Source organism: Cavia porcellus, unplaced genomic scaffold (genome assembly GCF_034190915.1).
Source record: "Cavia porcellus strain 051 isolate PalLab524CR breed Dunkin Hartley unplaced genomic scaffold, mCavPor4.1 scaffold_1, whole genome shotgun sequence".
NCBI lineage: Eukaryota > Metazoa > Chordata > Mammalia > Rodentia > Caviidae > Cavia > Cavia porcellus.
In genome coordinates, this window is record NW_026947484.1 from 58,138,281 (window position 1) to 58,159,103 (window position 20,823).

General features: G+C 52.1%; 1 protein-coding gene and 1 long non-coding RNA gene across 2 annotated transcripts in view; one reads left to right on the forward strand and one right to left on the reverse strand.

The window, feature by feature from the left end:
* The window catches only part of Tnfaip8l3 (TNF alpha induced protein 8 like 3), a 28,792-nt gene extending 19,187 nt beyond the window's left edge, over positions 1-9,605 (reverse strand). Inside the window, exon 1 of the mRNA XM_063248689.1 lies at positions 9,426-9,605. Coding sequence (XP_063104759.1) covers positions 9,426-9,477 — 52 coding nt within the window. The 5' untranslated portion in view covers positions 9,478-9,605. The remainder of the gene's footprint in view (positions 1-9,425) is intronic.
* A 22-nt stretch (positions 9,606-9,627) lies between these two features.
* Positions 9,628-11,445, forward strand: LOC111757373 (uncharacterized). Its single transcript, XR_002791739.2, has 2 exons — positions 9,628-10,370; positions 10,472-11,445. It is a non-coding gene; the product is annotated as an uncharacterized LOC111757373 (long non-coding RNA).
* Positions 11,446-20,823: the final 9,378 nt, after the last annotated feature.

Here is a 20,823-nt window from a genome sequence, read left to right on the forward strand (position 1 = left end):
CTCTGTTTAATTCCTCCAGAAACAAGGACATATTAGACTGAAAATCACGCACATCATCAATGAAGAATTTTTTAGGGGTGACAGATGAATGTTAGTGGTAGAGGGCCTAAAAGCTGCTAATTGCATTTTTAGCGAACTTTTAAGTGTTTTTTTTCTAAATTTTTATGTTCAATTGATTTTACTTTTTATTTTCCTCCCCTTTTTAATTAGTATATATTTGTAATATGTAAAAAATAGTCATTGTGGGGAGCTGGTAGAAATATATCTAATTTTAGAAGCAGCACAAAGTAAAGGTTATCCACGTAAGAATGAGAGTTGCTCATGTTTAGGAAGGGTGTCCAGGACAGAAGAGGGACGCACACATGTTCACACATGCACATGTATATACATACACACAGGGGTGAGGGCGGAGGCACAGGAGTCTCTGCCAGGGTCTGTGGGCTCCAGAGCCCCGGGCCAGCCTGCCCTCCAGCCTGTGGCTTCTCTGCCCACATTGTCTATGCTTCCTGTGTCCAGAGGCTCAGGGTGGAGGGGTGACGGGGCACAGGGCAAAGGGACTCCAGGCTGGGCAGCACTGAGAAAGAAGAGGCCCTGCAAGAGCCAGGGAGGAAAACCAGGGGACAAAGAGAGGGGAAGAGGGACAGGGCTCCTGAGGATGAGGAGGGAGTGGGGGCGACTTCTGGAGGCGGTGGGGAGAGGCTTCGGACCACAGGGCCACATCCAGGTGCTCCTCTTCCTTTACTGCCCAGGTGGCAGGGCTGAGCCACTGAGCTGCACCACAGCCTCCGAGCTGCTTTCCAAGGAACATTTCCTCCCTCCCTCCCTTCCTTCCTTGTTTCTTTTCTTCTCTCCTCTTTTTTTTTTTTTTTTTTTTTTTTTTTTTTTTGAGACAAGGTCTCACTGTGTAATTCAGTCTGGCCTCAAACTCATAGCAATCCTCCTGACTCAACCTTCTAGTGCTGGGATTATAGGCATACACTGTCACACCCAGCCCTAAAAGATGTCCTGCTGAAAGTTATACATACTTTAGGGGAAAAATCTAAAGCATGGTACAAAGGAAGAAGTTAAATCTACTAATAAGCTCATCAAATAGGACAGCTTATTTTGTTTGAGCATCAGAGAAAAAAATCTTAAGTGTGCACGTGGGGGGGGGGAGTTTCTTTTCTATTCCATATACAAAAATGGTGCACGGGGATGTGTGCGTGCATGTGTGCGTGTGTGTACACATTTATACATATGCACACACACATGTAAAGCAACACTGGGATCATAGACTACTGAGCCTTCATTGCAAACATCATAATGCAGACACTTCCCTGTAAAATGCCCTTCACACTGCTGAAGATCACAGCGATACCATGGTTCACCAGCACTTGTTTGTCAGCAATTCAGTTCTCAAATGGAAGCATTTGGTAAAACCTTGTTTCCACACTGAAGGATGAACTTGGCCACGGACATCTTTCCAGAATCATGGGTCGAGTAAGTTCACAAACCGAGGAAACGCTGGGTGCCACTGTGAACTGTCGTGATGCCTTTCCTCATGGGTCAGTGTGTGGCTGACGCCGAGCTTAATTATTCTGGTTGGATGTTGAGTTTTTTCTCCCTCTCCAGCAGCCTCCTCTGTGGCCCTTTCAAACAGTGAGAAAGCGCTGCCCGCTTTGCGACGGGGTAACTGAATCTCTCGGAAGCTGTTTCTTCATTTTACACAGGGTTGGTGACACCTGCTGCTCCCTATGGGCTCGTGTGTGAAGGATATTTTGTTGTTCTCAGGTCACATCAAGTGACTTGGCAGGGCTCACAAGAGCCAGGGCTGGGATGCAGATGTGCCGGGGTCCCTGGATGGGAGCGGGACGTGGCTGGCTCTCTGTGGGATTCTTTAGCTGTGAGGAGGAGTGGGATTTTCCAAAAGGAGGCATTTTGTCAGAAAAGAGCAAGGCCCAGGGCTCTGCCCAGGGAGACACAGGCAGGAGAAAAGTGTTCCAGAGGGACGCAGGAATCCAGCTGAGGGGGACACAGGGAAATCGGGATTCTCTGCAGGCAGGGAAGTGCAGCACGTGTAAAAAGGAGGCTAAGAAAACTCAGGGTTAGCTTCTCCCAGACACTGCTCCGGGCCGCTAACAGTGCGATCTCAGCACTGCCTGCCTCACTCGATGACACTGAGAATCAAAAAAGTTAAATTGTAAAGATAGAGCCTTACACAGATGAGTTAATTTCCCTGTTTCCTTACTGAAAAAAAAATCAATCTGAAGAAAGATAAAACATAATTGGAGACCTGGAGGCCATAAATTGTTTCTGGATGCTAGAAGCTATTAGAGCCCAAGGTAAATTAGCCTTTGCAGTCATCAATGGGCAGCTGGAAAGCCTGCCGATGCCTCTTGACTGTCACTAAAACCTAATGATCTCAGGGCTCAGGGGAGGCTGCTGGGCCCAGTTGGGGAGGCTGGGGCAGGTTGATCTCTGGATGGAGAAACCTAAGAGAAGAAAAGTGATGACTGCAGGAACACAGCAGAAAGTGCCAGCTGGAAAACAAGCAGGGTCCTTTGAAACCTAACCCTAACCCTAACTCTAACCCTAATGCCTGGAATAACTCTGATTTTTAACCAATTATATCTGTTTGGGGGAAAAGCTAGAGGAGAAAGGACCTGGCCCCTGGTTCTGGTTCTGACCCTGTCTGGCAGTGTAATGGATGTTGTTAGCACCCTCGGGTAAGCTTTTCAGTCCCAGGACTCCCCCTGTCTTCTTTCCTCATCAGAAATGCTCCCTCCCCACTTTGTGGGTTGCTCTGGGACCACACCCCTCCCTTGAGAAAAGGGCGCCTGCACTGCTTGGAGCAGTGTGGTGTCTTCTGTCTCCTGTTTTCAGAGTCCTCGAAGCCCTGAGGTCAGAAATGACCATACTAAGGAGCAGCAGCTGAGCCAGTGCCTGCCCCAGAGTGGGGCCGATCTCCCCTTTGGGCTTGCTGTGCTCAGGACGCTTGCTTACTTGTTCAAACCTTAGTTGCCAGCATAACAGTCATGGGGGGGTCCTTTGGGAGGCAGTGGGTCATGCTAATGTGCTCTCCTGGGACTTGATCTACCATGTGAGCGGGTGGGTGTCCAGTGGGGCTGCCCTTCCTGCCTGCTTGTCTCTTCCCTACACCTGTCACCACACAGCCCCAGTGCTGGTCTCCTCTGCCTCTATAACCATGCTCTGCAGAAATGTCTTTGCTTTATAAATAAACCAGCCTTGGGCATTCTGTGATAGCCAGAGAATGGACTAAGGCACCTCCACACCACCTTCACCAGGATGCTCTGGGCCTGGGTCCGCTGATCCTTGCCTGGTTATAGCAGCAGCTTCTCAGCATCCAAAGGTGCTCTTGGAGCTATAAAGTCCTAACTAACCCAGGAGTCCAGTGGGCAGGGCTCTGGCACAGGTGTGAGGGGAGCTGAGCAGGGTGCTGAGCTGCCTAGTGGCGCCCACTGATCATGAGAAATCTCCGGGCTCATACCAGCCACGTGGCACTGGCAAGCTCTCTGGTCCTAGCAAACCCGCTGCTGAACCCTTGGCTGAATCCTCTGCGCCTCAGTTTCCTTTTCTAGAAAGTGGGGTTCCTAAGAGATATGACCCAGAGGTGACCTCGATGGGTTAAACAGCACATAAGCAATTAAGTGCAGTGCCCTAAGACACTACACAGGCTTAGCTAGTACAAAATAAATAATAAAATATCACTATGCTTCTGCATGGTGCCAGCCTAGAGGGTGGTGTTCTGGCTGGCAAAACAATCCTCATGGTTCCTCTTCTCGTTTTGTCACAGTAAACCCCTCTTTTGCTCTGTATCCCCAATCCCAGTCTTTCTCCTTCACTTTCTCAGTCTGATCCAAGGGACACACGTGTTCACCAGCATCAGCACTTCCCAGCATTCCCTGTCTGCTTTTACTATAAAAATATAAACGAGCGACACACATGGTGGCCCACGCTTTCAATTCCAGTGCTCTGGGAGGTTGAGGCAGGAGGATTGCAACTTTGAGGGCACTTTAGTGAGAGCCTGCCTCAAAATAAAAAACAGGTTGGGATATAGTCTCGGTATAAAGGCCCTGGGCTCAAACCCCAATACTGAAATACACAAGTCTCCACATGCACAGACACTGCTGAATGCTTCCTGTCAGGGCTGGAGCAGTTTGCAAAGCACATTTTACTTCTGAAGTAGGACCGAGCAGCCAGTGGCAGTCCTGTGGTTTCTCTGCAGTTTAAAGCAATATTGGACACCATCAAAGTGTCTCCTTTTTTTTTTCCTGGAGAACTAAATTACAGAATCCTGGTTCCTATTAGGGTGTGTCCAGCACTTTCTGTGCTGCCAAGCTTTCCCGTTTTATAGTCTGCACTGGTGAATTTTCCATGAACTGACTCAGATTTATTCCCAGGCCGTGAGGCTCAGGAAACCCAATATGAATGCAAAGTTTGCTATGAAGAAGCACAGAATGTGTGCCTCGCAGTTGCCTGAAAAGAACATTTCTAATGTGTAAAAAAAATGCATTTTTAAGCCTTCACATAGGGGAAGGGAAGGGTGTTTACTCTTTTTACTTTTTTGACAGAGTTGTTAGAGGAAAGTTACGTTACAAATTTTATTTCTTTCTCTCTTTTCTTCATTTCTTTCTCCCTTTCTCTCATTCTGTCTTTTCTCATTCCCTCCCCTTCCTCCCTTCTGTCTTTCTTGTGTGTGGTGCTGGGGAATTGAACCAGGGCCTCAGGCATGCTAAACAAATGCTCTCCCACAGAGGAGCGACACCCCCAGCCCTATCCTTTAATTTCTATGCTTTATATACTGTAGCCCAAACACCCACCTACACGGGCACTTGGCATAAAGACTGGGAAGCCAAAAGGCTGAAAAGCAAAATAAAATTATTTATACCGTGCCTTTATAGAGACTTACACATGGATTCAAATGGGAGCCAATGGCAACTAGAGGAAAACGAACCCGTTAGAAAAAAGTGTTAACAGAAAGTGTGACTACAGTTTGGCTGACAAATGGCAAAACAGGGGCTATTTTATTTTTCAAGGGAAAAATAAGGGGAACACGACTTTATGTGTACCTGCTCACACACGTTCTCTCCACTCCCAGCCCCCGCCCCCCCGAACTGCAGACTACCCTACACTGTTACTGCAGGTGCTGCCCAATTTACAGATTCAGTTTTTTGGGGGCTGGGGTGTTCTCTCCCTAACATGGCTACAAACATATAAATCCAGACTCAGGCGGGCTGCTGAAGTCTTATCTGTCAAGATGGCATATGTGGTACAGAAAGGTTTCTTTCACCTGGAGGTCTCGACTTCTGCAAGGGGTCTCAGTCATTTCCAACTCACCGACCGTCCCCTGCATGCCTCGGGTGGGCATAGTCACTGTTGCTGATGGAATTCCCAGAAGGACTGTGAAGGCCATTTGTGGGGGCCACTGCCACATGGCCTCGGAGGGAAGGGCTTCCTCTGTGGGCAGCCAGCCGCCCACCATCCCAGGCTGCATCATCGGCCAGCCACGGTGGACCCTCACACTACTGGGAACATCCGAAGGGCCACCCTGGCTCCCCAGCTCCTCGTGGGCATGACCAGGCCATGGTGGTGCTGCCTGCAGCTAAGCTTCCCCTTTGCCTGGCACAGCCCCTTCCTGCTCCTCTCCATCCTCCAGTCCTGAGCTGAGAGAAGCTCTAAGCGAGCCTGTGTGCTGATGGCAGCTTCGGAGTCTGCTTCCGGCCTGAGCAGCACCTATAGCACACATGAGCGAGTCTGCCTCCCGCTGCCCTGCCACTGCCTTCGAGGACAGGGGTGACACAGACGGAGCTGACTGACAGATAGGCACGGGAATAGAGCGTTCTCTGTACAGGCTATGTGCTGCTGCAGGGGAGGCCCTGCCGGGAGATCCCCAGGAGGCGGGATCCCTGCAGGGAAGTCAGACTTCTGTGGGGACCAAGGCCGAGGGAGTCAGGGTCTATGCCCTGCCTCATCCCACAGCAGGTCTGTGTCCTCCGTCCTCTTCACATTCCCACAGTTCCCAGCGGAGTCCAGGACACTGCACGGAACCTTCAGGTGCAAGGCAGTACTGGAGGGAAACCTCTGGGGGTCAGCTTTGGAGCTGCGCTGCTGCCCACCAGGCTCCAGTGGCAAGCACTGGGTGGGGGCACAGTGCTCGCTCACCGGCCGTGCCCAGGAAATGCCCGGGAGCCCGGGAAAACGCAGGACATGCTTGTCATCAGCGGTCAACAGGGCTACTGTGTGTGGCGTGGCCATGTGCACATGTCAACCACAGGAATGAGAGGGAGAGAGGTGACTTCTCGCCAGGTGGCATATCACCCCAGGCTGTCCCGCCCGTGTCTGGCCAGTCCACCAGCATCAATCTGTCCACAAAGGTTACTCAACAGCCATCACGAGGAACCCAACCATGGGAGCCAGCGACCCACAGACCTCCCTCCCTCCCACCTGCAGTTTACCGTCCAAGAGGAAACAGGAAACAGGAAAAAGGAAAAGACCCTGGACCGAAACCTCGCCACCTGCCAAGGGCCTAGGGAGCAGTACTCCTGTCGCCCCCTCCTCTCCGCCTCCTGGGCGTCTTTGCTCAGCTGCCCTCACCCACCTCCACATGCCACTGGCTCCTTCCACACTCCTCTCCCCTCCCTGCTCCCTGCAATCTGCTGCCAGCTTCTGGAGTTGATTCCTTGAAATGTCACCCGGGGAGGCGTCTCCAGCTCACATCCTGGCGGCTCCCTCTGGATTTGTAAGACCTTCTTCACCTTGGCCTCCCATATACACCTCTTTGTGGCCACTCATTGACTGCCCACCTCTGGTCACTTTGTCTACATGGGCCAAGCTGAGGACATTGGGGGACAGGCAGGACAGAGTTAGGGGTCCTCCATCCTCCCAGTTCCACTCTCTTGAGGTCCCTGCCACACACAGACCCCATGGCATGGAAATCTTATGCCATGGCCGCACCCCAGGCTCCAGGAAGCCCATCATGCAACTGCCCTGGACCCCTTCGCCTTAGCAGAAGCTCGTCTGCCCTGGACTGGGGAGACCGTGGCAGTATCTTGAGCCAGGAGGGAAAATGCTGGCATGGTTAACATTCACTCCCCTGTTGCTCCTCAGGAAAGATTGATGGGCCATTCTCATTCCCTGTTAAAACATCAAGCGCTAGGATTCCTGGGGCAGGGAAGGATGGTGGGTTTGCCAAAGGGAAGCTCGCCAAGTTGGGTCTCTGGAGTGAGTCCAGGGTTCCGTAAACCCTGCCTCTTGCTAACCAGACTCTGATGGAAAGTTGGAGGGGGCTCCAGGCAGCGGAATCACACAGAAGCTGCACTCCATGCTCTCCAAACACAAACTGCCAAGCATCAGCTTGGCCCCCATCGCTATGCCTGCCCCTTGGGCCGCTGCTACTGCAGGCATCTGGTGAGATCTGTGCAGCCCCTGGACACTCATGAAGGAGGCGTGGAAAGAAGTGTGTGACCCGTAAGACGGCCGCACCTTCTGCAGACAGGTCACCAGGAAGGCGAGACCCTGCGGAAGGAAGGAAGGAACTGTCCCAGGCACAGGTGGGTGGGCGTGGAGGAAGGGGTTCTCCCCTTTACTGTTCTCCTGCGGCTGCAGGGTGGCACCAGGACCTCCCCATCCCTTCCGTGGGGCTGGGAAACCATGTGGAAACTGGTAACCCCTCCCCAGCACACACTCCACACCCACTCGCCCACTGAAAAGGAAAAAATTCAAGACAGATCTCTGCTGAAACCACATTAACAGGCTAACAATGGCAGTGATGTTGATTGTCTTACACAGGCCTAGTGTTTCCTATTGGACAAAGTCCTGGGGTCTGTGATTTAGTATTTTCACAAACTATCGAAGCCGGTGATCATCAAAACAACAGTTCCCCCATGCACTGAATGGTTACCAAAACGGATTTTCATGTGTTATTTAACCCCCCCCCCATACCCAAAATCAGGGAAGCTGATTTAGGGAACCTTAAGTCACTTGTCCTTCAGATGGAGACAGAAACAAAGGTCTCTCCAATCCCAGAGTTTGCTGTTTTAAAATGGGAAAGTCCAACTAGTGGCTTTTCCACAAGCTTAAAGAGACAGCAGATCCAACCCTGCGGCTTCCTGCCAGGAAGGGGCACACAGGTCTCATTCACACCCTCTCTACACCGGCTCTGCAACCACCCCTTACAGACTCCTTCAGCTGGAGAGATACAACCAACCCGGATTCTTGCAGGGACAAAAGTTAACCCCTCGGAAAACACACCTGTCATTTAACCTGCACTTGAACGACCAACAGATGCCATTTGAAAGGAGGCCACCAAAGCCAGGGGAGACCAGGCACCCCGTTTTGAAGGAAACTAGGACTAAATGCACGGGGGGGGGGGGAGATGCACACAATACCACTTAGCAGAACAGCTCTTGACGTTTATTAAAATAACTGCTCAACTTGCAAGATTCAAGCTCGAGAAGAAAGAAGCTGCGACTGCAGGAGACGAACGTGCAAACAAATGTGACAGCTCAGGAGAGGAGGCACCTGGTCCCTGTCGCACGCATGCCTGTGATCTTAGCGACAAGGCTGCTGGGGGGGGGGTGCGCAGTCTTGGCTCAGCCTCTACGGGGGTGCTCAGGGCCCAGGAGGAGACGCCACCCCGAGGAGACTGCGGGATAGGGCCGAGGAGCAGGGCAGGAAGAGCGGCGCGCCGGTTACCGGTCACCGGCTCTGGGGGCGACGAACCCTCAGGGTCCCGCGGGCTCTGCAAATCTGGACACACAGAAGGCGGCGCAGATGCTGGGCCAGCGTGGCTGCCCCGAGCTGCGCCCCAGCCCTCCTGGAACTCAGGTCCCGGTCCCGGCCACCTGCGAAGCAGAGCCGCCTGCTTTCCCGTCACAGAGACGCGGGGACAGGAAGGCTCGCGTCCATCGCACTCACGCCCACGCGCGGCTGGTGGCCCTGGCCCACGCGAGTCCTCCTGGCAACGTCGCCTTTCCTGTCCCCAGCCCTGTTCCTCTCACCCAGAGCAGGAGCCTGGGGAGGGGGGGACGACTCTGCAGCAGGAGGGGTCTCCGGCCGCAAAGCGGACACGCGAGGCCCTGTCCTGCCCGAGTCCAAGTCGCCTGGTCCCCGCTGCCGCCCGCAGTCCGGGTGCGCGAACCCCGGTGCAGGTTGCCTCTCCGGGCAGGCTGGGGCGGCATCCTCGGTAGACAGCGGCAGCCAAGGAGGAGGACGCCCTCTCCTCCTGCTCGCATGACGATCGCGCCCCGGGCCCCCGCTTCCCGTTCCTCGCGCAGAAAGTTCTGCCGAGGGCGGACGGAGCTGCGATCTGCAGCAGCGCGGCCTCCCCATCCCCACGCCCGCGCCCGCGCCCGGCAGCCTGAGCCGCGCGCCGTCCTGCCTCGTCCTCCCCACCGCGCCCCGGCCCCCCGAACCGAGCCCCCTACCCGTGGCGCTCACGGGCTCGCCCTCGCTCTGCTCCCCGGAGTCCGAGTCCATGCTGCGCCGCCCGCCGTCCGTGCCGCCGCCGGCTTGGGCAGTGCGCGGGCCGGGCAACGGGGCGGGCGGCGGCGGCGGCGGCGGCCGGCGCAGGGGGGCGGCTCGCGAGGCGGGGACGCAGGGAGGAGGCGCCGGGGAGGGAGAAAGGGAGGGAGGCGCCGGGGTTAAGTAGCGGGCGGCACCGCCCCCTCCCCGAGGTTGTGCGGGCCGCCGGCGGCCCCTGCCCAGCAGTCGGGCGTGGCCAAGTTTGCGGGGTTTGGGTGCCAGCAGCTCCCGGAGCGCGCAGAGTTCTGGGCGCCCGCGTCGAATCCGACCTCGGGGCCGGCGAAACCCTATGTGTGCGTCCTCTCGGGGACGCGGGACGGGGTCGGGGGCAGCGCTGTCTCCCCGCAGTGTCGCGGCCGTAGACAGCTCCTGCACCCGGACGTGGGGCCTGGCATCCGACCAGAAGCCTGGGAGGGCGCTGTCTCGGCCTCCTCCTCCTCGCGGCGTGGGCGGGGGAGGAGCGCTGGCCGGTGCGGCTGGTTCTGACCTGGCATCCCTCCTGGCTCGCCCAGCTGATCAGGCTCGACAGGCAGGAATTACTTTTGTTTTATTCACTGCTACTACTACTACTATTATTACTATTGGGTACTAGGGGTTGAATGGGGTCTTCGCACTGAGCTCCTGCCCTTTATTTTTTATGTATTGTCCTTTATGTTTTATACTGAGACACGGTCCCGGTAACTCAGTACTCGCGCAGGGTGTTCTGACCCTCCTGCCTCAGCCTTCTGAAGTGCTAGGGTTAGGGGGCGGGGCCAGCAACTGATTTTAGAACTTTTCCTCGGTTGCAGGGATTGATGCCGTGCTAACCGTCCTCCATATGCTCCTTCTCTGCGCAAACCCCAGCTTTTGTAAGTTTATTTAGTAAATTTTAAAGTATTTGCTAGTTAGGGGAAGGACCGAGCAGCCAGGCCTTCGCATGTAAATCTTTGTTAAATCCGTGTTACCACAGCACCAGCAGCCTCTCCCTGCGTGACAGGTCAAGACGCCTCTCCGCCTGTAAGGGGATTTCAAACCGGTGCTGGAGAGCAAGGAGAAATCAGGAAGAGAAACTATGGAAGCGCTTCAGTTCCCCCTCGGTGCTTCCTGTCTGCGCCTGCACTGAATGAGGAACTCAGGTGGGGCCACTTAAACCGTTTTGGAGGGCAAGAAAGGTGACCGGTGCCAGTTGTGCAGACTCCAGCCCGTGGTGAGGCCCCTGGCAGGGATGCGGCCTGGCCTCGGGGAGTGGATGGCTCCGCGGGCAGCCCAGGGCTGCCAGGGGCGACCTGGCCTCCGGCTGGTGCCTGGCCGTCTTCGGTGCTTCGGTCCTGCAGAGCAGAGCGCAGACGACTCCACTGTGTTTTCGGACGATCAAACTCGTGGACTCAGTGAGGGGAGCTGGAGGTGGAGGCCATCTCCCAGCAGCCCCGCCGCGTGGAGTGGAGCGTGCGCGTGGGCGCCGGCTGTGCCCCCGCCCCGGGCTGGCATCTTTTGCTCAGGACTGGATGAAGTAATAAGAGGGAACCATGACTTCATGCCTGGCATCCGCGGTCTGTGATAACCTGGAAGAACATGTGCTCTTTGATCTGAGGGAGCCCATGTAGAAAATCAAAATATATTAATATCGGGGTTTTTTAATGAAAAGAAAAAATAATGGCAATATTGGGGTGCAAATCCCTACTCAGAACCCAGACAGCCAGGATCATATTAAGGGTTGGCTGCAGCTGCTTTGCAGATTTGAGGAAGAGCCGCGTAGGAAAGGCTTCCCCCCAACAGCCGCTTAGAGTCAAGGACAGGCGTGGAAACTTCCTCCGTGGCCCCAGACCGCCTTTCCCTGCCCGAGGTGGAAGCCTTCTGTGGCTCATTTTTTGGTAGTTTTGAGTGGCAGGTGGTCCGGGCTCTGCGTGTGGGGTTTACAGACACTTTTATCTGTGACAGCAAAAAGTTACACGGGGTGTGCTCGTGCACGGAAAGTGACCGTCAGCACCCTCGAGTCTCCATCCATTTCCCGCGATGTGCAGGCTGCTGGTGTGGACAAGACCAAGGGTAACGACTGCTACCACGCGCATGTGGGTTTCACGCGCGAGCAGGCAGAACACGCCTTCTCCATCCTGCCTGCGTGGAAAATTCTCCGTGGGAGGAGGAGGCCCTCCCCGCAGGCAGCAGGTATCCTGGCTGGGCAAACCCCACTTGGCAAGCTGGTACTTTTCTTGGGGGAGAAGAAGTCATCAGGAAAGTGGAAGGGGAGCGGCCTGGGGAGTTCCTCCGAGTATTTTTAGGGGAATGCCATCACTGGCAGACGTGAATCCGGAGTCTGAGGCTCCTAACCACCTTCCTCAGTGTTTCCACTGCGTTGGTTCAGCCTGGCAGCGCTTCAGCCACGCGTGGCTGACACTCACTGGCCATTTCCTAACTTCAGCAAACAGAATCATGGGTTTTTTAAGGAAACTGCTTGTCTAGTGGGAAACGCATTTCTATTTGTAAGGTGTCAAGAAACAGATAATAAAATAGATCCATTTCTGCTAACACAATCATACTGCTTTCATCCGCTCCAGCGAGATGACTCATTCTCCGTCTCCTCTTGTGGGCCGGGAGGGAGCTGTCTGCAGACCTCCGCTGGGCTCAGGGAGGGGAGGAAGGCTGCCTGGCGTGCGAGGCTGGGGCTGCGTGGCTGTGGAGCCCACAGTTCCGCAGCTTCCCTGTCCCCACAGCCCCAGGGAGGAGAGGCTGGCCAGCCTGGCCCCAGTTTTAGTAACTTATCTCCTGTCTCTGACCCCAAGACAGCTGCTGCCTGGAGCCTGAGCTGGCTCAGGCTTGGAGCTGACTTTGTAACCACTCAGCAGAATAAGCGGCTAGGAGGCAAGAGTTTTTCCTAGTTCTTGCTCACTAAAAAAAAAAAAAAAGCCTTTTATTATTCCCCACTCCTTATTTCAAAAGTAGTGTAGGTTCTATAGGAAAATTAGAAAATACATATAAGCAAAAGAGAGGAAAAAAATCAGTTCGTAATTCCATTAGTTGTAACTGCTGTCAACTGTCAACTGTTATCAAATTTTGAAAATTTCCCACGTTGTGTGGATGGCTTTGCACTTTTCAGCTTGCTTTCTTTTCTTTGCCATTAGCAGTGAACATCGTTCCATCTTGTCTTCCACAGCAGGGCTTTTAAGAGGTGCACTGTGGTGTGTTGGGTGGGTGCGCTGTGATGTATTTAAACCAGCCCTGGTGTGGCGTTTGGGTTGTTTCCACTTTTCTGCTATAGCAGCTTCAGCAAAGGCCCTGGTACCTAATCTTTGCACACATCTTTAACTGGAGTCTGTGAATTTCAGCAGCCTTCTTTCACCTTGGGAGAGAGAAGGGAAAAAATTTCAGGTGACAAAGCGATCCTGTGTATTAGGGTTACTAAGAATTTCTATGGAGAAGATCCTGTCCGGGCTGAGGCAGGGTGCTTGAATTCATTCTTACATCTGTTAGGCCCCGAGCGGGCAGGTCCTTGCATGGAATCTTTGTTGGGTGTGCCCTCCATGAGCCCTGTAGAGTATCCACCCCTCATAGCAGGCAGAGTGTAGATGGGGCTGGCATCGGCTGTCCTTCTGGATTCTTAACCCGTACTTAGACTGCTTAGAGCTGTTGCAGTCATAGTGACTCCAAAGCCCTGATTTCAGGGAGTAGGGAAACTGGGAAGGGAGGAAAGAGAAGGTGCCCCGCCTCTGTGGCACCTGGCCCAGGTTCCTGGGGGGTCTTTGTGGGTTTTGACAGCAGCAGCACCAGGATCAGCCCTCGAGGAGTCTTGCTGGTGGCAGGTAGTGTCTGTTCCCTGTGGCAACTTCACGGTGTGGCCACGCAGCTGGAGTGCCTATGTTAGCTGTGCCCACCATCGTCCCATCTCCCTGGATCCTTGGACAGCTCTGTGGCATGGGCGGTCAGGATTCTTCTGCTGGAGAACAGACAGGAAGACGGGAAAGTACACAAAAAGATGGAACTGGACAGTGGTGGCTCAGTTTTCAAATGGAAGAAAGGTGCGGATTCTACAAATAACCAGTTGGTAGCATTTGTCACTGTCCAGCAGAAGTTGGGAACAAAGGTTTTCATGAACTTTTAGAGAAGAAAACAGTCATCAGTGGCAGCCAGCGTGACTTTGTTAGGTGTCCTGCTAAAATAACCAAGGGAACTTTCTCTAAGCAAGTCATTCTAAATCAGAATAATTCTGTTCCAAGTGCAGCAAGTGTTAGCTGGGAGTCCTCTGGCCTTCGGGTGCAGAGGGAAGGGAACACAGACCCTCTGCACCATGGTTGAAGTAAAGGATTTAATGAAGCCTTCCAGGATTCTCTTGCGGCAGGGTGGACCTGGAGGTGGCCAGGCAGTCCTACCCAGCGACTCACGGTTCCTCGTGGACCAGCAGAGAGGTCTGCAGTGGAGTGGCAGGAAGCTCTGCCCTGGCTCTGGTCTCTTCCACCCCTGCTACCCCCCCAAACCTGGCCCTGACTTAGTAGAAGAAAACTGGATGGTTCCACTTGGCAGTTATCTTGCTAGGATAAGTTAGAGAAGACTTAGAGACAACATAGAAAAGTTAATGGGTCCTAGAGGTCCACCAGTCCTACAAGAATCAACAGCAGGAGGGCGGCGGGGTATAGCTCAGCTGCACAAGTGGCTGCCTGGCACGTAAGAGGTCCTGAGTTCAATCCAAGGTACCAAAACAAAACAAACAAACAAATTTAAAAAAAAAAAAACATGAAACAGCCAGGTATGATGGCGCATGCCTGTAATCCCAGCATTTGGGAGGCTGAGGCAAGAGGATTGTTGTGAGTTTGAGACCAGTCTGAGCTATAAAGTGAGCTCAAGGCCAGCCTGAACTGCATAGCGAGACTCTGTCTCACAAAGACAAAACAAAAAAACAAGACAATAACAACAACAACTACAACAAACCCAGTGGGAGAACAACTATCTTACCCCAAGAGTGGTGTGGATGATCCTGCTGTGTTGGAGGTGGGGTCATAGGCCTGGAATCTTAGGGTCATTAGAAGGCCACACATCAGGCAGCCTCCAGGTGAGGAAGAGGCCTGGAAACCATTTTGAATGAGGAAGTTAGAATGTCAGTCAGGGAAGGCAAAAGCAAGGCCTGGCTGGATGCACACACACACTCAAATGCATACAGTCGGGTTCCATCCTGCTGCAGGGTTAGTAACACATGGAGGACTGGTATCTCATGACACCTGGCCTGTCTGTCTTCAGGCTAGTTCCTTGTCCTTTCCCTGTGCTGTGTGGGAGAGGCATTGACCCTACAGGCTGCATTTGCCTGACTCGATTGTCAGCTGGTTCTGGCTGGATCTGGCCAATCAGAGGCACTGGCTGAAGATTTGAGGGCAGGAGAAAGATCAGCCATCCTTCCCAAGTCCTCTACCCTGAATTTTGGTGCCTCTGCCAGGAGCTGCCTGTTCTCTGTGGCTGCAGCTCCTGGGCTGCAGTAGAGAGCATCTCATCTTATTTGTCCCTCCAGCCCAGAGTGGCAGTCGCTTCCTACTGCTGCTGGTGTTCAGGTCACCTTCCTGAGCTGCTCGGCTTCTCAGCTCTTCTGGCACCCATGTAGCCAGCTCCTTGCATGGCATTACCACCTTTAAAAATGATCCCAAGAGCTTCCCTAGTTGCATTATGTGTACAGAGACAGGAAAAAGGAGTTTTTTCATGATTACAACTGGATGGTCACGGGCAGGGGTTATTATGTGAGGTTGGAGTCCAGGATCGTTAGGATTCCTGTGGAAGTTGGGGCAGAGGAAGGGAAATCATGTACTCAAGTCCTGGAAGTGGCAGAGCTGGGACTAGAAGTTGAGGTTCCTGATCTCTACACCGGCACTCTTTTTTTTTCCCTTTTAACTGGAATGTATTCGTAATGCAGAGTCATAAGACTGTTACGATGTATTATCACATGCGTCTAACATATTTTGATTATTTATCCCTGTTACTTTCCTCCCTGCTTTCTTCCCCTCCCTTTGATCTCCTTCCCTAACTCCTGGGCCAGCACTTTCTTCATTTCATGGTGGCTCTTTTCTCCTACATTTACCTGTTTTCTTCTGTTCCTTTTCAGTGCTGGGGATTGAACCCAGGACCTTGAATATGCTAGGCAAGCGCTCTACATAAGCCACATCTCCAACCCTTTTTATTTTATTGTTTAAGTTTTGAGACAGGCTCTTGCAAAGTTGCCCAGGCTGGTTTCAAATTTGCAATCCTTCTACCCAGCTGTCTGAAGAGCTGGGATTACAGGTGTGGGCCACCATGCCTGGCTTCCTACAGTTATCTTTGTTAAACATCCCTCTATGGTTTATGCTAATCATCCTGCTGATCTATGAACAGAAAACTGAGCCTCCTAAATTTTTTCTTTTAATCTCTTCTAATTATATGACAACCCAGTTCAATAAAGCTTACTTGCTAATTATTTTACAGAACAAACATTGCTCGCCAAGTGTTGAGTGGAACCTTTTATTCTTCCCTTCAAAACATTTTCTACTTAGAAAAGCTAAATACATGTTCCAGTCTGGAAGGTTCCATTTATGAAAGCCTCTGATTTCATAATATCTGTGTCGAATGGAAGGGAGGAGAAGGGGGAAGGAATGTTCAAGGTCATCTAGTTAACCCTATCGCGTTTGATAGGAAGAAACAGATTCAGAAAGATGGGATGGCTTGTGCGAAGTTTGGGGTGAACCAGGACTAGAACTCAGGTGTCGGACCCTGGTTTAGCTATCTCCTTGTACCCCATTCTCTTTTGTGGCTCTTCTCTCCAGCCCTATACCCACTTTTCATTTGGATTCTGCATACTCTCTCTTTCCAGTGCTGATCTTTTAGCTAGTGAAAACCTCTACCTGGAATGGAATTATTAACAGCAGGACTCAGCCAATACCTCTTCCAGATCCCATCAATGCCTCAGCCCCCTCTCTGCTCCTCCCCTCCCTTTCCTTGTCCTTCCTGTGTTTCCAGACTTTCCATTCCTCTCCCCTGTGTAGCCAACATTTCCTTTCCTAATCTTCCCCTGGCATTGTTCTTTTCTCCAACCCTCCCTTCTGGGTCAGCGCCAATCCTTCTGGTTGAAGCCATCAACATGTCTAAGGGTGGGACCTTCCCAGCCCTGGATCTGCTCGCTGCTTGCTTGCCATAAGCTTGGGATCATGCTCTGAGGAAAGGCAAAACTTAATATCATCCCTCAGCTGGACACCTGGCCTGGACACCTGAGTGTGAGTGTGAGCATCTTAACACCTCTAACATTTCCTCTGCCGAGAAGGAAAACACTCCCAAGGCTTGCCATCAAATTTATTTTAACTTAAGCCATTAACACATAACATCCAATGGGAGTTTCCAGAAAGTTTCAACAATGTTCTCGTTTGGCTGTTCGTGTCAGTCTTAGCTGGCGTGTGGATCTTGCCAAATTTGTGTTATCTAGGCAATCACAAGTGCTTAGACTTACTGGGGCTCTTTCAGGATAACGTCATTACAGTGTAAATATTTGAGCCACGGTGACCTCGTTCAAGTGGACCTGTCCTCCCCAAAACCAGACACGCTGACACCATATTTCCAGTTGGCTCAGTTGTGCTCTTCTGTCCTTCCAAGTTCTGTTAACTTCCTTCCCGGGTGGATTCTGTCTCAGGCACATAACTGTCAGAAGTGCAAGAGCTCAGGCCATCCCCCACATTCCTCTAATTTCTCTTGGTGAAGTGAAATATAAATCAAATCCGAGGTTCTTGCTCAGAAAAACAAGTGTAGAGGACACGGAATTCTTCCCTGGTCACAGTGTTTCACGAGTCACAGGTTGAGAGGCAGCGGCAGGGAAGGGGGTGGCCGCAGAAGCCAGGGATTCTGCCTTCCCCTCATTCCTTACTCTTCTGTCCTGGAGCCAAGGGTACTAAGCACAGGGTGGACTTGCGTCCAAACAACCCATCTTCTGAAGCCTCCGTTGTCACCCAACAGCCCCCCGCGTTTCCCAGGCTCTTAGTCTTCAAATTGGGTCCCTTTATCTTATTTTTACACTGGCACCCAAAATCGTATCGAATTCCAATGCTGTTTCTTCCATGAATCTTTTGATTTTACCCTTTCCTTTTCATATTCACAGTCTGCCTCCTCCTAACTCTCTCTTTCTCTCTCTCCTCCCTCCCTGAGTTTATTTAGGATGGGGCAGGGTCTTACCATGTTGGTCTTAAACTCCTGGCTCAAGTGATCCTCCGGCCTCAGCCTCCTGAGCAGCAGGGACCACAGGTGCCTGCTGTGGTGTCTGGTTTTCATCTGCGTCTCCATAGCTGTGACATCACCCTCTCTGGTGTGCTCCAGGCGCCACGTTGAGCTCAGGCTTCTGCAGCCATTGCCCTTTTTGATCTGGCAGCCTTTATGTTCTGCTTTGCTCCCCACCCAAGGGAGAGAACCCTGAATCCCACCAGAACAAGAGCTCTGCCTAGATGCTGTCCAGCCCTGTCCCACGACCATGCTGTTTGCTGCCTCTGTGCTCCCCACCCTGTCCTAGTCTCAGCTTCATGGCTCAGGGCCTCTGCTTGCTGCAGCCTGTCCTGGGTGTGCCCTCTTCATACCTCCTCCTCCTCCCTTCTCTGGCCACCTCCTCCCTGCCAGCCAGGGCACCCTGCTGTGGTGGCTGCAGGTCTGGACTCCTTGGCATGGCCTCAGCCCCTCATCCCCGTGGAACTTCTGGTCAGCATGCTCTTATGCCCCAGGACCCATTCCCTGCTTGGCTCTGTCTCAGGGACACTAAGTGTTGGGCAATTTCTGCTGTGTCAGGTGAAGACATCTGGGTTTTGTCCTGGATGGTGGGGATTTGATGTAAGTCAGGGCTGCCTGTGGGGTTCTGAGTGCCTGCTTCGTGCCCACCCCCAGCCTCCCCTGCTTCCTGTGAAGCTCCTCTTGCCCTAGAAGATAAGGAACAGATGCATCTTTTCTGCAACTTGATGTCCCTTATGTCCAGGGCCTCTTGTGCTGCCCCAAAGAACCATTTTGCCAGTGGACTGGGGCTTTGCCTCCGTCTCCCTGTTTGCACTCAATGTCTCCCTGGGAACACTGACTCTGATCCCCACACAGACCTTCTCTGGAATCTGACCAGCTGTCATCCCTCGAGACAGCAGGAATAAGTCAGCTTTCTCTCCAGAGTTGGCCTAACACAACCTGTCATTTGGTGTACTCTTCCTTTATCTCAAAAATCAATTCGATTGGATCTTTTGACAACCCACTCAGTTTTTAAACCATGAGGGGTCTTTCAGCATCTTGTAAGGATCTACCCAAGGGAGAAATCAAAAAGCAAACAGCCCCTGAGCTATTTGAAAATGTTCTTGTTTACTCTGGGGAAGGTCCTGGAGGCACCTACTCATTGCCTAATTCTATAAGGACAGATGGGCAGATACCGTGGCTGGTGTAGGGTCCAGTCCATAGCCACGTTGCCTCTTCCCTGCCTTCCCAAGATCCTCAGGGCTTCCTTACCCTTGCAGGCTTCTGAACCTCCAAAAGGCTTCTGAAAGCACCAGAGAGCTGAAGAACAGCCCTCAGAATGAAGGACAAAATTTGACGATTAAGCCTGTGTCCCTGCCATTCTTGCGGGACAGCTCTGACAGGGGTTGTCAGTGGCCATTCATGATGCACCTGGATTGGGCGCCCCACACTTCTCGTCTCCCCACCAGGTCCCTGGGCCTCCTGGACCAACTCCCAAGCAATGAGCTTTCTCTCAGGTCTTATCTCTGGGTCTGCACTGGCCAAACCCATCTTAATACCTGCTGCAAGAACAAAAAGCTGTGGAGAGCTGAGAAGAGAGAAAAGAACTCTGAAACAGTAGAATTAGGAGTGAACAAGTTTCAGGGTCCTAGAGTCCTTTCCAGGGCCACTGAGACTCAAGGATCCATGACTTGGTTTCTGTACAGATTGAGGCTATGCTAGTGACCTGGGTTCAGCATGTTCTCTCTAAAAGGCCTGGGGAACAATTCCACATTTTAGAAAGTTTCCTACTTGAGAGAGTGAAGATAGATTGTGATGCTCCAAGGAAATAGTTCTGCAGCTACCTTGGAACTTGAGCTTCCTGAATGCCCCTTTCTGAGAGCAAGAACTTATTGGATTTTCAGTGGAACCAAATTCAAGCTTCAACCTCCTGGTTCCAAGCTGTTTGGTTCTTTCTGTTCTTTGATTTCACCCCTTCCTACCCTCTGTTTGCATAATGGAGCTCTTTTTTAAAGTCTGCTTTCCCATGGATGCTCCCCCGACCCCTGTCATCTTGACGGTGCTTCGTATGCACCATTATCTCCTTCTTGGGGTGTGGGGAGCAGCTCTGCGTTCAGAATCCCAAGAGCCAGTGCACTGAGGGTTGTACTTGTTTTGTTTCCTATCCAAATTGATTATTTTTTCAGTTTTCATCCAGATGTTTGAGATCATGTAAACACAGCTTGAAAGTGTTCCTGAACCGCTTACAGATATATGCCAGTGAAACTTTCTCCAAATTATATATAATGATGCTCTGAATCTATTTATATCTATGTCAGTCTCTGGCTTGAATTTAGCTGTAAGACTAAGATGGAAAGAAAGTGAAAACTTCACGTGTATGGGTGATTTGTCTACTTGATTAAAGGTTCTGGATATTTGGAAATACTCAGGGATTGACCCCATTTTCCACCAAGTGCTGGCATGTCCGAAACCATGATGTTATAGCTGCATGTTTATGTGATGATGTTGAAAATAGGATCTTAGGAGATAGTGTGAGAGAAAATCATGAGAGTGGGGTTCTTGGTTCTTTTTTTTTTTTTAGATGAGGTTTTACTATGTTGCCTCAGCCTAATTCCAAACTCCTGGGCTCAAACAATCTCCTGCTTCAGCCACCTGAGTGGCTGGAGATCAATCACTGGCTCCTTTACCTGACAAGGGTGGGGCTCTGACGCTGTAAGGACAGACATACAAGAGCCTCCCCTCCCTCTTTCCCTCCCTTCCTCTCTCTTGCTCTCTCTGTCTCTGTCTGTCTGTCTGTCTGTTTCCCTCTTTCTCTTTCTCCCTCTTCTCTTCCTCTGTCTCCTTGATCTGAAAAAGATCAGGTCAAGTCAGATCAGTGAGAAAAAATTTATTGCTTCAAAACTGACTCTGGGCACCCTGATTGTGGAATTCCAGCTTCCAGAATGGGAGACAATCCATTTCTGTTACCTATACCACCTGGTTTCTGGCATTTGTCATGGCACTTTCCTGCAGCTGGGGGGGGGGTGTCCTCCAGGGAGCCCCTGGAGGGATCAGGATTTCCAGGGGGAAATGGGGTACCAAGGTGATCACAGGGGAAAGACCCTTATCAGGACTGGTCTAGTCTGTGTCCTGTGGCCC